The 18095-nt window shown below is 47.2% G+C and overlaps 1 protein-coding gene across 3 annotated transcripts; it reads left to right on the forward strand.

Moving 5' to 3' along the window:
* The first annotated feature begins 2378 nt into the window (after nucleotides 1-2378).
* NUDT7 (nudix hydrolase 7) lies at nucleotides 2379-15143 on the forward strand. 3 transcript variants are annotated; one of them, XM_086350004.1, is made up of 4 exons: nucleotides 2501-2710; nucleotides 4780-4933; nucleotides 6039-6197; nucleotides 11183-15085. In XM_086350004.1, exons 1-4 carry the CDS (start codon nucleotides 2613-2615, stop codon nucleotides 11549-11551), a joined length of 780 nt encoding a protein of 259 aa, XP_086206130.1. In that variant the 5' UTR covers nucleotides 2501-2612; the 3' UTR covers nucleotides 11552-15085. The 3 variants fall into 3 exon arrangements, with proteins under 3 accessions (XP_086206132.1, XP_086206130.1, XP_086206131.1); XM_086350006.1 differs by lacking the exon at nucleotides 6039-6197 and having other exon boundaries at nucleotides 2379-2710; nucleotides 11183-15143; XM_086350005.1 differs by lacking the exon at nucleotides 2501-2710 and having other exon boundaries at nucleotides 4799-4933; nucleotides 5929-6197.
* Nucleotides 15144-18095: the final 2952 nt, after the last annotated feature.

Genomic DNA, 18095 nt, shown 5'->3' on the forward strand with positions numbered 1-18095 from the left:
CCTGTATTGTTTTGCATACATATATATATATATATATATACAGAGAGAGAGAGAGAGAGAGAGAGAGAGATGCATATTACCTTGTGATGCTCCCTGTGCTATGGCTTCCAGCATTACAAAAGCCATAACAGCTAAGTGTTTTTTGAGCAGTATTTCTGATTGAAAGCAGATGCCCTGCATTTAGCCTTGGTACACAGCAAAGCATCTCAGGATGCTGCTTTTTTACATGAAGGCAATCCAGACCCCCTCCTTTCTGATGTCAGAGAACGGATAGGTATTTTTCAGAAGGTTTAAAGCATTTTTTTTTTTTTCTGGTTCTTTCAGTCCGGACTTTTAGAAGAGCTCCCGCCTCCAATTGCCCCCCAATTTCTCCTCACTTCTAATCCATCTCCCACCCTGATTCCACAGAGATCTTCCTGAAAACCCAGACCTGTTCATTCTTCTTCCTTCAGAAAGAAGTTCAACCTCCATCTTGCTGTGGTTTCCAAAGCTTTCTCCACTGTTCCCAGGGCTCCACTCTGCAAGATGCCCTTTTTGTTCCAGCCACGCTGCACTCCTTGACTCTCTGAAACTCTTCACTCAAGCTTTGGTTTCTGCTGTTCCCTCTGCCTGGAATGCCACTGCCCCCACTTTGGCCTCTTGAAACCCCACCTAGCCCTCAAAACCTATTCGAGTGCCAGCTCCCTGCTGTGTGACTATGGGCAAGGCACTGACCCACTATGAGCCTCAGTTTGTTCATCTTCAAAAGGAGGATTCAACCAAAGGATGGGCGAAAGAAGAGAAAATAGAATGCTTGAACAATAATCTCCAGCCCCCAACTCCATCTTCACTCTTTTTATACAGAGCTAGAGCACACTACACATTCATTATCATCCCCAACAGACTAAGAGGTCTTGGAGGTCAGGGGGCTGCACTTTAGACATGCCTGGCACAAAGTATCTGCAATGGATATGTCGATTCATCTCTGTCTCACTGCCAATCAGATCCACATAATTCACAGGCCAGTTGCTTGCGAGAGGTTGCATCAAAATAAATGAACTCAAGAGGTCAGAATGATCTAACCTTAACCCCACGCCCCCTGCATGGGAAGCATCCAGTCTTAACCACTGGATCACTAGGGAAGTTCCCAAAGCAAGAGACATTTTTAAATTTCCTGATCTGGAGAGTGAGGATGGCAATACCTCTGTGGGAATAACCTTACTTCATGGGGTTGCTCAGAGGACTAAGTACACTAACATTTAAGAGAACAACTATCATCACTATTCTTAGGATGCCATCAAGCTTTTGGTTTGGGCTTTCCCAGCCTTGGCAAACTGGCAAGGTGAACAGCTGAGCTCAGTGGTCTTGGAGGTCCTGGAAACTGTGGCCCAACTATCCCACGACCAGGGCTACATTGTTATTTTCATGGGCCCTAGGTAATTTTGGTTTTATGGACCTTTCTCCATTAAATAATAAAATGAATATTATTTTAGGACTGCATTGGTTAAAGATGAATATAACCCAATCAGAATTCATTATTATATACTGCTTCTTATTATATTCATTTTCTTCTTTTGAAAGAAATTAAAGTTAAGGAATTCCCTGGCAATCCAGTAGTTAGGACTTGGTGCTTTCACTGCATAGGCCATTCAAGGTGGCAAAAAAAGAAAGAAAGAAATGAAAATTAAAACATTTTTCATGGAGTCCTGAAATTATGGGGGGCCCTGGGCATTGCACCTCCTGTGCAGGATGGAGAAGTCAGCCTTAGCCTTCCGTCTCTGAATTAACTTCTTGAATGTCAGCTCAAACCAGGCTCCCTCTCACTGATCTTCTTCAGCTACTTCTGGGATCTTTGCACAAATTCATTCTTTTTCCTGAAACTCTCCCCCCGCCCTTCTCCCTCTCAGAGCAACAGAACTCCCTTACAATACAGCTCACTGTGCTCTACACCCAGTTTCTGATCTAGCATCTCCTGGGTGCGACCCGAGAGTCTATCCATTTTTAACAGCACACAGACGCTGCTGATGTGGACGGTCGCAGCTTCTCCCAGGACCACACTTCAAGAACAGCAGCTTGCCGGGTCAGCTCGGATACCAGTCTCTTTGGGAAGCTTTCTCTGATTTGCTTCTCCCTCACATGCTCCCCAGGGACTAACGGCTTCATCTAGGTAATTGTCTGAGTTCTGTCTCCCTCTCTCCTATTTGACTGTAAGCTCCGTGTCGTCTGTTCTCTCACCGTCCGGCCTGCAAAGTAGATGCTGGGTAAACATGTGTGGACTGCTGTTCAGAAAAATTGAACCAACATGACCTCCTAGCAACGGTGAGTACGAATGTTAGAATTCTCTCAAGTCACCAGCACTGCCCTTTCCCCATTTTCAACAATTGTCAATTTCAGAATTCTTCCTTTAGCTCTTGCCTTTGAGGGAAAGCAGGAAGAAGCTCTGCGCGACCAGGAAGGCGGGGCCTTAAGCCCCCTCTAGCCCTGCCCCCCACGCCTCGCCCCGCCCCACTAGCCCCGCCCCGCCCCGATCTTCAGCCTCGGCTCTCGGTCCCGCCCTGCGACCTAAGCCAGGCCCCGCCCCCAGATCCGGGCCCCGCCTCTCTCCCCGCCCCAGGCCCGGAGCTGCTCTGCGCATGCTCGTCCGGCAGAGTTCCCTGGGAAGCGTTGCTGGCAAGAAGCGAACTTTTCCCGGGACGATGTCGCGACCCGGCCCTCCCCAGGAACCTGCCAGGTAAGGCCTCCCCGACCTCTGGCACCCCGAGCCGGGCCTGGCCCTGCCTTGATCACTGCGCGGCCGGACAGGTTGCGGGCCGTGGGTGGCCAGGGCCTTCTGGCTACTTGTTGCGGGTCCCGCCTGTCCTCCTTCCGGAGCCCCACGCTCCGGACGCTCACCTCCTTTGGCAGCTCGCAGGATCCCCGGGCCTTCGCGCCTTCCCCCGCCAAAGACAGAGCCGGGTTTGCACACTTGGGGGGCGCACAGCCCCCGAGGGCTTCCCTCTTCCGCTCGCCGAGCCTCAGCCGTCGAACAGCGAGCCCGCACCAGGCAGCGCCCGGTTCAAAGTCCCCAGGCTACTTCCAGCCTCAGTTACACAAACTCTCTGAGCCTGGAGCGTGATCGTGTTTTCACCTTAATGAGAAAAGCATGGACAGAAGGTGCGATGAGCCCACCCAGAATGTAGTACAGAATGTACCGACAGTAGTGTTTACCTGGCGATTACTCCGAGCACCAGCTCCTTACGTGGACGGTTTTGCAGACTGTTGCTTCTGCTGGTCCCTGTGGTCAGCTCTGGGCACCACACTTTTAAGCAGTCCCTCACATTGCTGGTTGGAAGTTCTAGTTTCGTTTTCTGGACCCCGGCCTGTGTGCACTAGGATGTGCTCTGGAGTCCCTTCCAGTGCCAGCATTCCTGTGGACTCTTCAGGCCACTGGGGCACTTTCAACACCCACTGCAGTTTCCTAACTACATTATTGAGCATCCTACCTCCTAGAAAGAGGCAAGAAATAGCACACATCTCTGGCAAGCAACTATGCATCTAAGGACTGCTGCTGCTGCTAAGTCGCTTCAGTCGTGTCCGACTCTGTGCGACCCCAGAGACGGAAGCCCACCAGGCTCCCTGTCCCTCGGATTCTCCAGGCAAGAACACTGGAGTGGGTTGCCATTTCCTTCTCCAATGCATGAAAGTGAAAAGTGAAAGGGAAGTCGCTCAGGCATGTCCGACTCTTAGCGACCCCATGGACTAGAGCCTACCAGGCTCCTCCATCCATGGGATTTTCCAGGCAAGAGTACTGGAGTGGGGCATCTAAGGACTGAGACATTTAAATGGCAGCCACAGAACTGGATCATTTAATCCTTACAAACATCCTCAACATGTCACACATCAGGAAAGGGGGGCTTAGAGAGGTCAGTCCTAACACTTTGAAACCAGTCTGGCTTACTTAAACACCAGCTTTTGCCCCTTACACAAAACTGCCTTAACCCATAGTTATGAATTCAGAGAACAATGTGTGGTTAAAGCCTAAATACTTGGATTTTACTAAGTCACAAGTGGACCCAACAGTCTTTGTTGTAACATGCCCTCTGGGTGACTCTGTTGCTGCATAAGTTTGGGAACCAGTGTTATAAGGTATTTGAAGACAAGGGTTTGATAATGTGACGTAAGGGCCAGGTTAAGAGAAAGCCCTTAGCCTTACGATGGTGTAACCTTTGTAACAATGAACTTGCTCTGCAAATCTGTCTTCCTGAGTATTACTGTGGGTTTCAGCACTGAACTGTTGCACAGTTGAAAGAATATTTTATCATCATTCAAAATTAATTTAGATTTTAAAGTGAACTCAGGCACTAAACTGTGTTCTTAGTAATTTTTGCCTCATTTTATCTTACCAAAAGTCACATGATTTGGGTATTATTATTGCTGTCATATTATTAAAAAGTCGGAGAAGGCAACGGCACCCCACTCCAGTACTCTTGCCTGGAAAATCCCATGGATGGAGGAGCCTGGTAGGCTCTAGTCCATGGGGTCGCTAAGAGTCGGACACGACTGAGCGACTTCCCTTTCACTTTTCAGTTTCATGCATTGGAGAAGGAAATGGCAACCCACTCCAGTGTTCTTGCCTGGAGAATCCCAGGGATGGGGGAGCCTGGTGGGCTTCCGTCTATGGGGTCGCACAGAGTCGGACATGACTGAAACGACTTAGCAGCAGCAGCAGCAGGACACATAGCAAAGCAGAAACATCATGCAGTTTAGGAGCTTTTTATCATAACCCGGGTTACTAAACTGTGTGGTTTGTTTCCATTTTAGAAACAGTTTGATAGATGACGCTAAGGCCCGCTTAAAAAAGCATGACTGTGGGACCGAATATTCTCACTGTTCATCTAACAAATGTTCGATCCTTCTACCTTTGTTGGCTAAAGATGGGAAACTTTACCTGTTGTTCACCCTCCGGTCAGAGAAGGTAAGTGACGGAAAGGTTCCTGACCTTAAGGTCTCAGGATGTTTGAAAACCCCATGAAATGTGGTCACTGGCACATAGTTTGAGGTTCCAGATTCTCAGTTGGGCTTTCAAAGTTGTGATGTTCAAGGGGTACATGAAGCCACAGAATCATGTGGCTTTTTACGGAGAAGTTTTGGAAAGTAAAATAAGCAATTGAGCTAGCAAGTAATTTAAAATACTTTTATGCCAGGGTTTCTTATCCAGCCATCACCATTCGGGCTGGATAATTCTTTGTTGTGAGAGTTACCCCGTACATTATGGGACATTTAACAACATCCCTGGCCTCTTTCCACTAGAAGCCAGTAACACACACACACACAGACCACACACACAGTTTGTGACAGCCACATATGTCTCCAGATATCGCCTGCTCTCTTGGCAGGGATGCTGCTGCTAAGTCGCTTCAGTCGTGTCCAACTCTGTGCAACCCCAGAGACGGCAGCCCACCAGGGATGGGGGGCATAAAACTGCCCCCACCAAGAGCCACTGTTTTAGATTAATCCCACCCCAGGTATAGTGTGTATATGTGTGTATCCAGATCACTTTGCTGTATACCAGAAACTAACACAACATTGTAGATCAACTGTACTTTAAAAAATATATTAAGTTTTTTAAGGAATAACATTTCATCTCAATTTTAAAAAATATTTTAAAAAATAGTTGCTTATAGAATTGTTCAGACTCATTGACAAGAAATCCATCTGAAGCATTGTGCCCAGACCCATAAGCACTCGATAAAGGTTATCCATTCAGAATGCTGGCCTTTTCATTATCCTTTTGTTCTGCCTTTTTTCTCCATCAGTGTAAATCTGTGTGTGTGTATACTATCTTTGGAGGGCAAGGAGAGAAAAATCAGAAGTGAGGGTAATTCTCCTAGTTCAATTTTTTAAAGGACTCAAGTTTAAAAAAAAGAAAAACTTTTCTTTCTGGTCTTATTCCCTACTGGTTGCCACAAGTATGGGAATGGTCTCTGGCACAAGACAGAAATTCAGCACATACTTGTTGAATGAATGAGTGGTACCAAACTTGGAATCCCACACGGCGGCTCTGTTCCTTCCATATCCAGCTGAGAAGGTCACCTGGAGAGGTCTGCTTTCCTGGAGGTAAGTGCGAACCTACGGACGCGGACGACGTGGCCACGGCTCTCCGGGAAGCCCAGGAGGAAGTGGGGCTGCGTCCTCATCAAGTGGAGGTGGTCTGCTGCCTGATGCCACTGCCGTTTGATGTAAGGCTGGGGGTGGAGCTGTCTGGCTTAGACTCGCGTGAGCTCGCAGTAGGTAGACTATCTTCAGGATCCCACGACCCTCAAGCATGCGGTACAGAGTCAAGAGACTCTGGCTCATGTGTGGACTTTGCCCCCACTGGGCTAAGAGGCCTTGGGCAACCCCCACTTCCTATCTGGGCCCCTCCTTCCCCGTCCAGAAATGAAAGGGCTGAACACCATCAGCGGTTTTCAGACTGGGTGCTGTGGAACCCTGTAGATGCCTCAGTGTTCTTTCGTTGACATTCAGTTCACAGTTTTCTCTAGATGGGTTTATTTTTGAGAATTCTTTTGAAAAAAATAACACACACTTGAGCATGCCACATACCAAATTTTAGCCCCTTGGAGGCCACTGAAGGTACTCATTTTTGCACATACCATGGAACCAGGCTTCTCCATATCACATAGATTGAGCAATATCCTGAGATCTAGGGAAGCTGTTTAGAAACAGTCACTACTTGTAACTGCATTTCTGTTTGAAGCAGGATTTGATAGTATATACGAAACAAACAAACATAACAACGAAAGGTGTCCTGGGACTGACAGAGCTGGACCTCATTTCCTACGAGCTGATCACAACACTCTCACTGTTACACTAAGTGACTGGAGAAGGAGTGATGTGCCCTGCTAAGGCACTTCAGTCGTGTCCGATTCTTGGTGACCCCGTGGACTGTAGCCTGCCAGGCTCCTCTGTGCGTGGGATTCTCCGGGCCAGAATACTGGAATGGGTTGCCATGCCCTCCTCCAGGGGATCTTCCCAACCCAGGGGTCAAACCCACGTCGGAAAGATCCCTGGAGGAGGGCAGAAGGAGTAAATAGGGTGAATTTAAAGTTGCATAACAGAATTATTTGACTGGTCTAAAATTTTCCATGTATACTTGTAATTTTGGAATGGTTACCGATTTCACAGAGAGTTCTCACGTAGCCGTGCTCAGGTCCCCCTGTTACTGACATCGGACATCACTGTGGTACATTTGTGACACTAAGAAATCAGTGTCAGCACTTTACCATCACTGAACTCCACGCTTTACTTGCCTTTCACTAGTTTTTCTACTGATGTCCCCCTTTCTGTCCGGGATCCCACGCAGGACACCATGTTGTGCTTAGTTGCCTGTCTCCTCAGTCTCTGGTCTGGGCCAGTTTCTTAGACTGCCCTGTTCTCATGGCCTTGACACTTGTGAGGGGCACAGGTCAGGTGTGTTCTTGCACGCTCCTCAATTTGGGTTTATCTGATACTATTCTCCTGGTTAAGCAAAGGTTACAGGCTTGGGGGAAGAATAATCCCCCAGAGGTGAACTTCACTCATCACCTATCAGAATAGGTATAATTTTTTTTTTAAATAGTATTGGGCTTTCATGTGAATTTTTATGTCAAAGGAAGAATTCCACTGATGCCTAAAAATTAGAAAGCCAGATTGCCCTTTGTGACGATCAATGATGCTGACATCTGTCTTAATTGGCTCAATTTTAAGAATAGAGAGGTCACCACTCCCAGGAGATTTAGCTTGGAAGAAGCTAAAGGCCATTCCATAAATGTGCCCTCAGTGAGAAAGAAACGAGACAGAAAAGTAACATTGGATTAAGACAGGACGTATGCCAGTTACTTCCTCTGTGTTTTCTAATGGGAGCCCTTTTCAGGGGATAGCTGCAAATCTCCTGGGACATCTTAGAGATTTATTTTAGAACTCTCTTGACAAAACACATAATGGTTATAGGTTCCCCAGATGAGAGTAAGTCCATTTCCAAGGTCCCCAGAGCTGCTGAGTTCACCCGTAAGGGGATCGCATACAACAGTCCTCACAGGTGTGTGTGTGTGTTCAAATGACCTGCTCCTGCTATAATGCCAATCACACCACCGAGAAATTAGAATGAAGAAAGGCTTTCAAGGAGGATGTACTGTATTTAGAAGTGCCAGTGAGGGTTGTTTTGTTTTTTGGACTTTGCAAATCTTTTAAATATGGTTCAAAAGTGCCATTTATTTAATGCCTAGAAGCCTATTCTAATTCAGTCAGAATTCTAATTCTTGACTGGGGGTAATTTTCTCTCTTGGGGAACACACACAGGGCAATGCCTGGAGATGTTTTGGGGTGTCACTGGCTTTTCCCCATGCCTGGTGTTAACCCTCCCAGGCCTTCCAGCCCCCAACCGACCTTCATACATGTCACTGTATCATACATGTATGAGCTTCTCTCTGCAAAGGCCTCGAGGGACAGTTCCCCTTTTTCTCTACGCGTGGCCCGTAACTCCCAGTCTCCATCCTTTTGTTCGCTTCCTGAAGGCCCGATTCCTGTAACATTTCAGTGGTGTGTCCTGACTTCCAAGGCTGTTTCTAATAGTCTGCAGTTTCTTCCAGGAGCTCTAAAGCCTGGCTCATCCTATTTCCAGAGCAGAAGCCAGTCTCTGTGGGATTTCAACTCAGCAAATGGGCAAAATCCAGGCTTTTATGGGTCCTGGGATGTCTGCCACATACTACTTTTTTCCTGCCATTTCAGACACCTGTGTTTTTAGACATGGGATGTGCAGAGTTGCTGCTTCAGCCACAAGTTTCCACAGTCTCTCTTACTTTGCTGAGCTTGAACCCTGTTGAGCGTGCCTGACTCCCTATCTAGAACATTCAGTCTTAAACCCTGATCTCCCTTTGAGGCTTTGCTTTGATTCTTTTTCTTTCCTGCACTAATTTCCTTAGACTCTGACATGCCAGTTCAAGGGCTGGCACTGGCCATACAAAGTTCCTGCCCAGGCACCTGCCTAATAGGCATGGCCCTGAGACCTCTGGAAGGCCTGAGCCACAGCTGGGGATGCTGCCTCGTGGTCTCCGGGCCGCTTACTGGTGTGCCAGCTTGGAGATTTGGTGACCAGCATTTTGATAGAACTTGAGCACTCGACTCCAGCATATGGGCAGCAGGCCTAGGGTAGAATCCTGGCTTCTGCCAAGTGGGAGCCAGGTGTGGCCATGGGCAAGTTTTTTCTGATCCAGTTTCCATTGGTAAAGCTTCTTCAGGAGCAGGTTGTTATGAAGAACCTGGGGGAGGCTGATGGATTCTAGACGAGGGGCCCACAGGCTGTGGGGTTTGAATGGAGAGAGCAGCCACGGATGCACGGTGAGCGACACTCCAAGATCTGTCCAGATGCTTTTTTTTTTTTTTTTTAATTTATTTCTTAATTGGAGGAAATTTGCTTTACAGTGTAGTGTGGGTTTCCACCATACAACAATGCAAATCAGCAGTAATTATACATGTATCACCTCCCTCTGGAGCCTCCCTCCCTTCCCCTGTGCCACCCGTCTAGGTCACCGCAGAGCGCCAGGCTGGCCTCCGCGTATCACACGGCAGCTCCTCGCCAGCCGTCTGTCTGACACAGGGGAGTGTGCAAACGGCGATGCTGCTTTCTGCCTCGCCCGCCCTCTCCTTGCCCCTCTGTGTCCACGAGGCCGCTCTCTGTGTCCACAGAGCCGTGTCTGCGGCTCCATTCCCTTCCTGCACGTAGGTTCATCCATCAGTGCCACTTTTCTCGATTCTGTATATACGCGGTAACAGTCCTCTTAGGATGTGTTTCTGACACACACAGACACACACACACTGGTTCTCTCTCCATACTCATGCCCTCAGGCTCCTGGAGCCGCGCCCCGCCCCCATGGGTCAGCACTGTCTTGATTTACTCCTGGCCAGGCAGAGGCCGGGGATGAAAGCCCAGCTCCCTCATCATCTCCCGGGACAGACCGAGGTACACTTTATATGCTGGAGCTGCCCGCAGCATCCCTTCTTGGCTTCCCTGCTCCCGCCCTCAATCCTTTGTCCTCGAGCTCTTCCTTAAGAAACCCCTGGCATCTGAGCCTTCATCTCAGCGGCTGCTTGAGGGGACCTTGTGACAGAAGAGGCTGTCAGGCAGGCCGAGCACAGTGAGGGCTGCTGCTGGGTCCGGGCCTCGGGGCAGCTCACAACCCCAGACGTCCCACCTTACAGACGTCTCGAGCCCGCGCTCCCCTCCTCCGCTCCCGGTCCAGATGTTGACTTGCGTCATTAATTCAGTTAACCATCTGAGTCATCACTGCTCTTCAACACGCATTAGCTGCCCTCCCTCAAGACCTCCCACAGGCATATTGGTCCTCCTGTAGGAGCCCAGCCCCACAGTGTCTCCCTGGATTTCCCCGCTCACTTTCTCTCAGGAATTCCCCAATTCGTCTCCCTTTCTCATTCAAGGTCATGCCTCCCCCATCAGCTCTTACACTAAACCGCAGGCCTCCCCTGCAAGACTCCAGGTAGAATCTTTCACGGAACAGCACCCTGCGTTCATTTCAGAACAGTGGTGGTTATAAATAGAAATCTCCCTGCCAGCTAGCCTCCTAGGCTCCTCTGTCCATGAGATTCTCCAGGCAGGAATACTGGAGTAGGTTGCCATTTCCTTCTCCAGGGGACCTTCTCGACCCAGGGATCGAACCCACGTCTCCTGTCTCCAATCTGTATTGGCAGGCGGATTCTTTACCACTGAGCCAGGGAAGCCCACGCCTCCATTTAAGGGACATAAAGTTTACTTATAGAAGAAGTTTTATGTAACAGACTGCTTTGGCCTGTGAGCTTAGTTTATGCTGAAGTAGCATGCGTTTGGGAGAAGGCAGTGGCACCCCACTCCAGTACTCTTGTGTGGAAAATCCCATGGGCAGAGGAGCCTGGTAGGCTGCAGTCCATGGGGTCGCAAAGAGTCAGACACGACTGAGCGACTTCACTTTCACTTTTCAGTTTCATGCATTGGAGAAGGAAATGGCAACCCACTCCAGTGTTCTTGCCTGGAGAATCCCAGGGACGGGGAGCCTGGTGGGCTGCTGTCTATGGGGTCGTACAGAGTCGGACACAACTGAAGTGGCTTAGCTTAGCTTAGCATGCGTTTAGACATACTTTTTTATTTTTTAAACTGTATCGCTCACGTCTCAGTGTCTTCGTGTTCTGCTTTCAGAAGGATATGTGGATAACGCCGGTTGTAGGATTTATAGACTCCAACTTTGAGGCCAGACCTAACCCGGATGAAGTTAAGAACGTGTTCCTGGTGCCTCTGGAGTACTTCCTGCGTCCCCGTGTTTACCATCAGAGTCACGTGACACGCTGCGGTCGTCGTGTTATTGTTCACTGCTTTGAGTACACGGACCCTGAAGATGGTGTGACGTACTGCATCCGGGGACTGACTGCAAGATGTGCCGTGTTTATCGCCTTAGTGATTTTGGGGGAAAAACCCTCCTTTGAGGTTGATTTTAATCTCAGCGATTTGATTCCACCCTCTGAAGAGTCCTTCCTGAAGCCTCAGAAACATGCTCTGAGCAAGTTATGATTTATGAGACCAACACCCAAATGACTCTCTGAGCAGTGTTCTTGTGGGCTTAGCCACGGAACAATGATTCGACCAGCTGTTGGAATTTGACAGGTGTGAATATTTTTACTGCAACTTGAAGGTAAAAAACCTTGCCTTTTCCCCAGTTGTCCTCTACTGTCTGAAAAAGCAAAAGTCTTTAAAAAGTAGAAAAATGTGTTTATACTATTGCATAGTTTCACCCCCAATGTGTGTAACAATACTTTTCTTACATGTGTAAGAAAAGTGGTCCGGTGGCTAAGACTCTGAGCTCCCAGAGCAGGGGGCCCGAGTTCAATCCCTGGGCAGAGAACTAGATCCCATATGCTGCAACTAAGACCCAGCACAGACAGATAAAATCAATATTTTAAAAATATTTGTTGAATGTATGACCATGTGGCATTGATCTTATTTGTACAAGGTAACCTCTCTCTCTCTGTTGTTACGTGTGACAGAAACTCCTGACCAGCCATCAGAACACACCCTCCTTCTCCTTGGCTATAGAGTTGAAGCTGAGCCCATAGCTCCCCAGGCAGAACCAGCATTGACTAAGTTCCAGTGCAGTTAAATGTAGCTCTGAAATTAAATTTAGGCCAATGGGATGTGAAATCGTTCTTGCTGGTCATCTCCAATTTCAATTTAAGAGATAAACCAAACTCCCTCGATTGCCTTTTCCATGATTTATCTGCAACCCAGCCTTGACTTTACAATTCCTGCAGGAAAGTCAGAGCTAAAAGATGTAAGACCTTGGATCTCTGAAAGACTGTGGAGCAAAGCAACCTGCCATCCTGGGCTATTCCTTTGGGACGGTTACATGGGAGAAAAAGAAAGCTCAGTCACTGCTGCCACTGTAATTGGGGTCATTTTGTTACAGCAGAGCTATAGCCTGAATAATACACCATAACTCTTGAAAATGGTTGGATGGATATTCACCCAAACTTGAGGTGTTGTCAGTAATTAGAATTCAGGATGATCTGACATTTAACATACGGTTCCTGGGACATGCACAAGACGACTTTGGGTGTTGGTGGGGTTTGACAGTCATGATCCAAAATAGCTAAAAGAATATGAGAGGCCGACAATCAGGGCAGATTACCTGCCTTAATATGATAGCAGAAAAACACGCATTTCAAGGACAACCCTCAAATCAGAGGTCAGAGAGACATATATTCTGAATCGCACGCCTTGAAATTTATTACTTCTTACAGGGGCATCATCATATGTCAAACTTTAGAGTTAGCAGAGATTTCTCTCCTTAATTAAGGTGTTAGCCATCCTGGACCAGATCGGGGACCGAGGGGGTCCTGTGTTGTAGCTGAAAATACGGTGCCCACACGCTGAATCCATTTAGTCAGCCATGCCACTGTCCATTGCTGCTGAATTCTGATTTTCTGAGAGCTGGCGGAGGAAAACATTCAATCTGCAGCTTTATGCCCGTAAATGTTGAAACGGTGCAAATCTGGCTGCAGCTTCAAAAGCAGATGTTGAGTGAGTTAACCCATTAACATTCTATAACCAGCCCTGCAGGAACAGGCCTACATGGTTTCCGAACAATTATAGAGGAATTTGCAAATACGTATTTACAATCTGACAGCAGCATAATTGCTGGGTAAATGGTTGACCTCTGGTAGTGCAGAACTTTCCGAACTGTTTGTTTATGCAAACACCACAGACCTGCCTAGTTTCTAAGTGGAGATGACCCAACCTAAGTCCTCACTCTGAGTGACATGCATGGCCACCCAACTGGCTCAGTCAGCAAAGAATCTGCCTGCAAGGCAGGAGACACGCAGGTTCAATCCCTGGGTCAAGAAGATCCCCTGGAGGAGGAAATGGCGACCCACTCCAGTATTCTTGCCGGGATAATCCCACGGATAGAGGAGCCTGGCAGGCTACAGTCCACAGGGTCAAAAAGACCCGGACATGACTGAGTGACTAAACCACCACCAACACCGCAGTGATGGGGGTATTGCCCACCCCCTTTTTAGTGGTTTATTTCATGACATTTATGTTCAGGGTTCTAGTTAAATATCCTGTTACAATGGCCAGACATTTATGAAGTTTGACTCAAAGAAACTGTTGGCAGAGCACTGATCTCACAAACTCTGCAGAACCACTGAACAAATCAACCTCAAGGAGCGATGTGGATGGACCTAGAGTTGGTCATACAGAGTGAAGCATGTCAGAAAAACAAATACTGTTTATTAACGTATATATGTAGAATCTAGAAAAATGGTACAGATGAATCTATTTCCAGGCCGGGTTTAGAGACACAGACTTAGAGAAGGGACGTGGGTGGTGGACGGGGAGGGTGGGATGAATTGAGAGGGTGGGACGGGGAGGATTCACATATATACACTACCCTGTGTATAACTGAAGCTCCAGTACTTGGGCCACCTCGTGTGAAGAACTGACTCCCTGGAAAGGACCCTGATGCTGGGAAAGATTGAAGGCGGGAGGAGAAGGGGATGACAGAGGATGGGATGGTTGGATGGCATCACCGACTCAATGGACATGAGTTTGAGTATGCCCTGGGAATTGGTGATGGACAGGGAGGCCTGGCGTGCCACAGTCCATGGGGTCGCAGAGTCGGACACAGCTGAGCAACTGAACAGAGCCGAGCTGATGTGTAAAACAGATAGTGGGATGCTGCTGTACAGCTTAGGGCGTTCAGTTTGGTGCTCTGTGATGACCTAGACGGGTGCAATGGGGTAGTGGTGGGGGGAAAGTCCAACGGGGAGGGGATATATATGTCCATAGAGCTGACTCCTTAACACAATATTGTAAAGCAATTATCCTCCAATTAAAAAGTCGTCAGGGGGCAAACCTCTACCTCAAAAGCAAGAGGAGGTGCATCTTGACTTCTGCATCCTGCCATTCTTATGATGATAACCATCTTCCTGAGTTATTGATACAGACAGAGAAAAGCAACAGAAACTCAGTGCTCCAGCCCCTAATTCTTTAGAGGGGACAACACTTGGCCCTGTTCGGCTCACCTGGCAGGTTTCCAGGAACCTATGGACATGTTCAAGGGCAAGGCTCAGAGCTGGGGCCACAGTTGCACGTGTTTCCCAAAGGCCCCTGAGTCAGGTGGGTCTGGGTGGGAGCATTCCTGAAGAAAGGGGGCTGGACGGACACCCCCAAATACTTATTGTCTCCAGTCCCTAAAATCTGTGCATTCTGCCATCCAGGCATCTCAACTCTTTTCTTTGCATCCCTGTGGCCTTGGTAAGCAGGTGGTTAAGTCTGAGTGGGGAGTCAGGATGCCTAGATTTGAATCCCAGCTAAGGCATCCATCCATTCAGTGACCTTTAGCAAGTTACTCATCCTCTACAGTTCTTAGTTTCCTCCTCTAATGTGGGAGAAACTCTTTACTTTAGGTCTGTTGATGGGATTAAGAGTTAGTACATGTGGAGGGAGGAGGGAGGAGGGTTCAGGATGGGGAACACGTGTATGCCTGTATGGCAGAACCAATACAATATTGTAAAGTTTAAAAATAAAATTTAAGAAAAATAAAAATGATAATGTATTACTTAAGAGTGTGAAAAATCAGTAAAGTGTTTCCATTTTAGAAAAATTTGTGTTCTAATGTTATTCAATAAGAATTTTATAATAAAATTATGAATAAAATTCACTTCTACCTAAAAAAAAAAAAAGAGTTAGTACATGTGACCTTCTTACTTAAAGCACACCCAAATGCTTAGAATAATGCCTAGGAAATAGTAACAATGTTACTGTTAGCTGGTAATTATGATATTATTATAACTAGGACATTATAATGGTAATAATAAGCATTGCTATTTCTCTAGTTCTGAATATCATTTTTCCTACACCAGAAGTTCATGAATTTTCTTGGTTCACAATGAGTACCCTTGGCATCTCAGTCATTTTTTTCACAGTATATCTAGGCCAAAGGAAAACACCTAATAATTTGGTTTGTTATGTTACTATATGTGAACGATTTAACAAGTGTTTATGTCCTCCTAACTTGGTAGCCATTTGAAAATATACTAGGTACAAGAAAAATACTACTTTCATTTCAGTCCTAAACAACAGTTGCTTAACTGTGTACACCAGGGGGGCACCTGAGTAAACGGCAGACTCAAATACAGTCACGTGATGGGAATGAACACACAGAGGGAGGAGGGACTCAGAGAAGCCGTCCCTGAGGAGGCGGTGGCTGAGCCAGGCTGACGGATAAGGCGACGTTACCCAGGTGAATGAGATGATGGTGGTGATGATGGGGACTATTGTTTATTGAGCACCTGTTATAAACCTTGAGTTTGAGCAAACTCTGGGAGATGGTGAAAGACAGAAAAGCCTGGTGTGCTGCAGTCCACGGGGTCACAAAGAGTCGGTACCACGGAGCGACTGAACAACAATTATAAACCTGGCCCTTCATTTTGATTATTTCATTTAACCCTCCACCGAATCTCTGCAGTGAGTAGTAGTATTATTCCCATTTTTAGACATGAAAATTTGAGAATCAGAGAAGTTAAATATTAGCCCATGGTCACAGAGCCAACATCCAAATACACATGTATGAATTTCACAGCTCATATTCTACTATACTCACTCAACATAAGGCTCACTTTCTAGGGACAGAGGCAAGAATAGAAGGGTTATGTTAACCTTTCCCTTGAATCACTACATGGGAAAGGGAGAGCAAAGCTGAAAACATTGGGACAGAGCAGAGTTTATTTTCCCCTTTGTCATGTCCTCCAGTTTATTCAGCTGCTGCAGCACATATTGAAATGAATGATTAGCTATGATGATTTTAATTAAAGTGGAGCATACCAATTAATAAATGAGAGTGCTGGCATCCTTGCTCGTACAACAAGTCCTTTCACGGTGCCAGCTTTCCGGGTAAGGAACTGAGATGGCGCAACATTCCTCCACCCTTCAGATGAGATGATTAAACGTAATTTCTTTTTCTTGTTGCCAGCTGGTTTCCTATCTGAGACTAGCACGGAGTTTTGATACAACTGCTGGAGTGATCAGCCCCTAGGGTCCCTCCTGGGGTCTGTGTCTAGACTCCATTCAGAAATCTTTGTTTCTGGTGCACCGTGCAGCACGTGGAAATTCCCCAACCAGGGACCTGGGGTCGGACCCATGCCCCCTGCAGTGGGAGTGAGGAGTCTTAACCACTGGACCGCCATGGAAGTCCTCCATTCAGAAATCTTGATTGCCCCCTCATCACCACTTGGACAGCTCTGTCTGCCGTCCCATTGTTGCATACCCCTCAGACTTAAGACTCAAATCCTCTATGCCCACTCCTCCAACCAGCCCTATTTACGTAGCACAGACACTGCTTCATCACACCCCTTTGCATACCTTTCTCTCTCTCTCTCTCTCTCTCTCTCTCTCTCTCTCTGTCTCTCTCTCGCTCTCTCTAGGCTTCCCAGGTGACACAATGGTAAAGAATTGTCTGCCAATACAGGAGACACAAGAGATGTGGATTCTATCCCTAGATCAGGAGGATCCTCTGGAGAAGGAAATGGCAACCACTCTAGCATTCTTGCCTGGAAAATTCCATGGACAGAGGAGCCTGGAGGGCTATAGTCCATGGGGCCATAAAGAGTTGGACATGACTGAGCGACTGAGCACACATATATATAACAGATCCACAGACCATGCAACCCCTCAGTCTGACTTCCCCTGGCCTCTGGTGAATGGACCAGGGATCCATGGTCAACCCAAAGGTAGCATCTAATTTGATAGCCAAGAATCCATGACTTTGTAGAAGAAAACAGCAACTCACTGTAGTAGTCTTGCCTGGGAAATCCCATGGACAGAGGAGCCTGGCGGACTATAGTCCATGCCGTCGCAAAGAATTGGCTATCACCAAGAATGCATGAAATCTGTGACTCATGTGGTCTATTTAAACAGATGACCTAGATAGGAATTAAAAAGCAGAGATATCACTTTGCCAACAAAGTCATGTACAGATGTAAGAGTTGGACCAAAAAAGAAGGCTGAACACAAAGAATTGATGCTTTTAAATTGTGGTACTGGAGAAGACTCTTGAGAGTCCCTTGCATATCAAAGAGATCAAACCAGACAATTCTGAAGGAAATCAACCCTGAATATTCACTGGAAGGACCGATGCTGAAGCTGAAAGCTCCAATACTTTGGCCACCTGATGCAAAGAGCCAACCAATTAGAAAAGACCCTGATGCTGAGAAAGATGGAGGGCAGGAGGAGAAGGGGATGACAGAGGGTGAGATGGTTGGATGGCATCACTGACTCAATGGACATGAGTTTGAGCAAACTCCAGGAGATTGTGGAGGACAGAGGAGCCTGGTGTGCTGCAGTCCTTGGGAGTTGGACAGGACTTAACAACTGAACAATAACAACTTAAGTAGCTGAGCTAAGTGCATTACATTTTCCAAAGAATTTGAACCATGACAGAAGATGATAGATGTTCAGGACCTATTTTGGCCCGCATGCATGCTGAGGAGTAAGCCCAGGAAGTTAGAGTTTAAAGGTTAGATGGCCAGAACTTTTTTTAAAATAGTTTCTGAGTTTT

Source organism: Bos grunniens, chromosome 18 (genome assembly GCF_055505025.1).
Source record: "Bos grunniens cultivar Pamir isolate PY7600 chromosome 18, Bosgru_T2T1.0, whole genome shotgun sequence".
In the NCBI taxonomy this organism is placed as follows: Eukaryota; Metazoa; Chordata; class Mammalia; order Artiodactyla; family Bovidae; genus Bos; species Bos grunniens.

Coding starts and splice junctions, on each gene's coding strand:
- NUDT7 (XM_086350004.1), top strand. CDS start 2,613: ATGCTCGTCCGGCAGAGTTCCCTGGGAAGCGTTGCTGGCAAGAAGCGA. Junction 4,934..6,038: donor TCACCCTCCGGTCAGAGAAG/GTAAGTGACGGA, acceptor TTCCATATCCAG/CTGAGAAGGTCACCTGGAGA. Junction 6,198..11,182: donor TGATGCCACTGCCGTTTGAT/GTAAGGCTGGGG, acceptor TTCTGCTTTCAG/AAGGATATGTGGATAACGCC.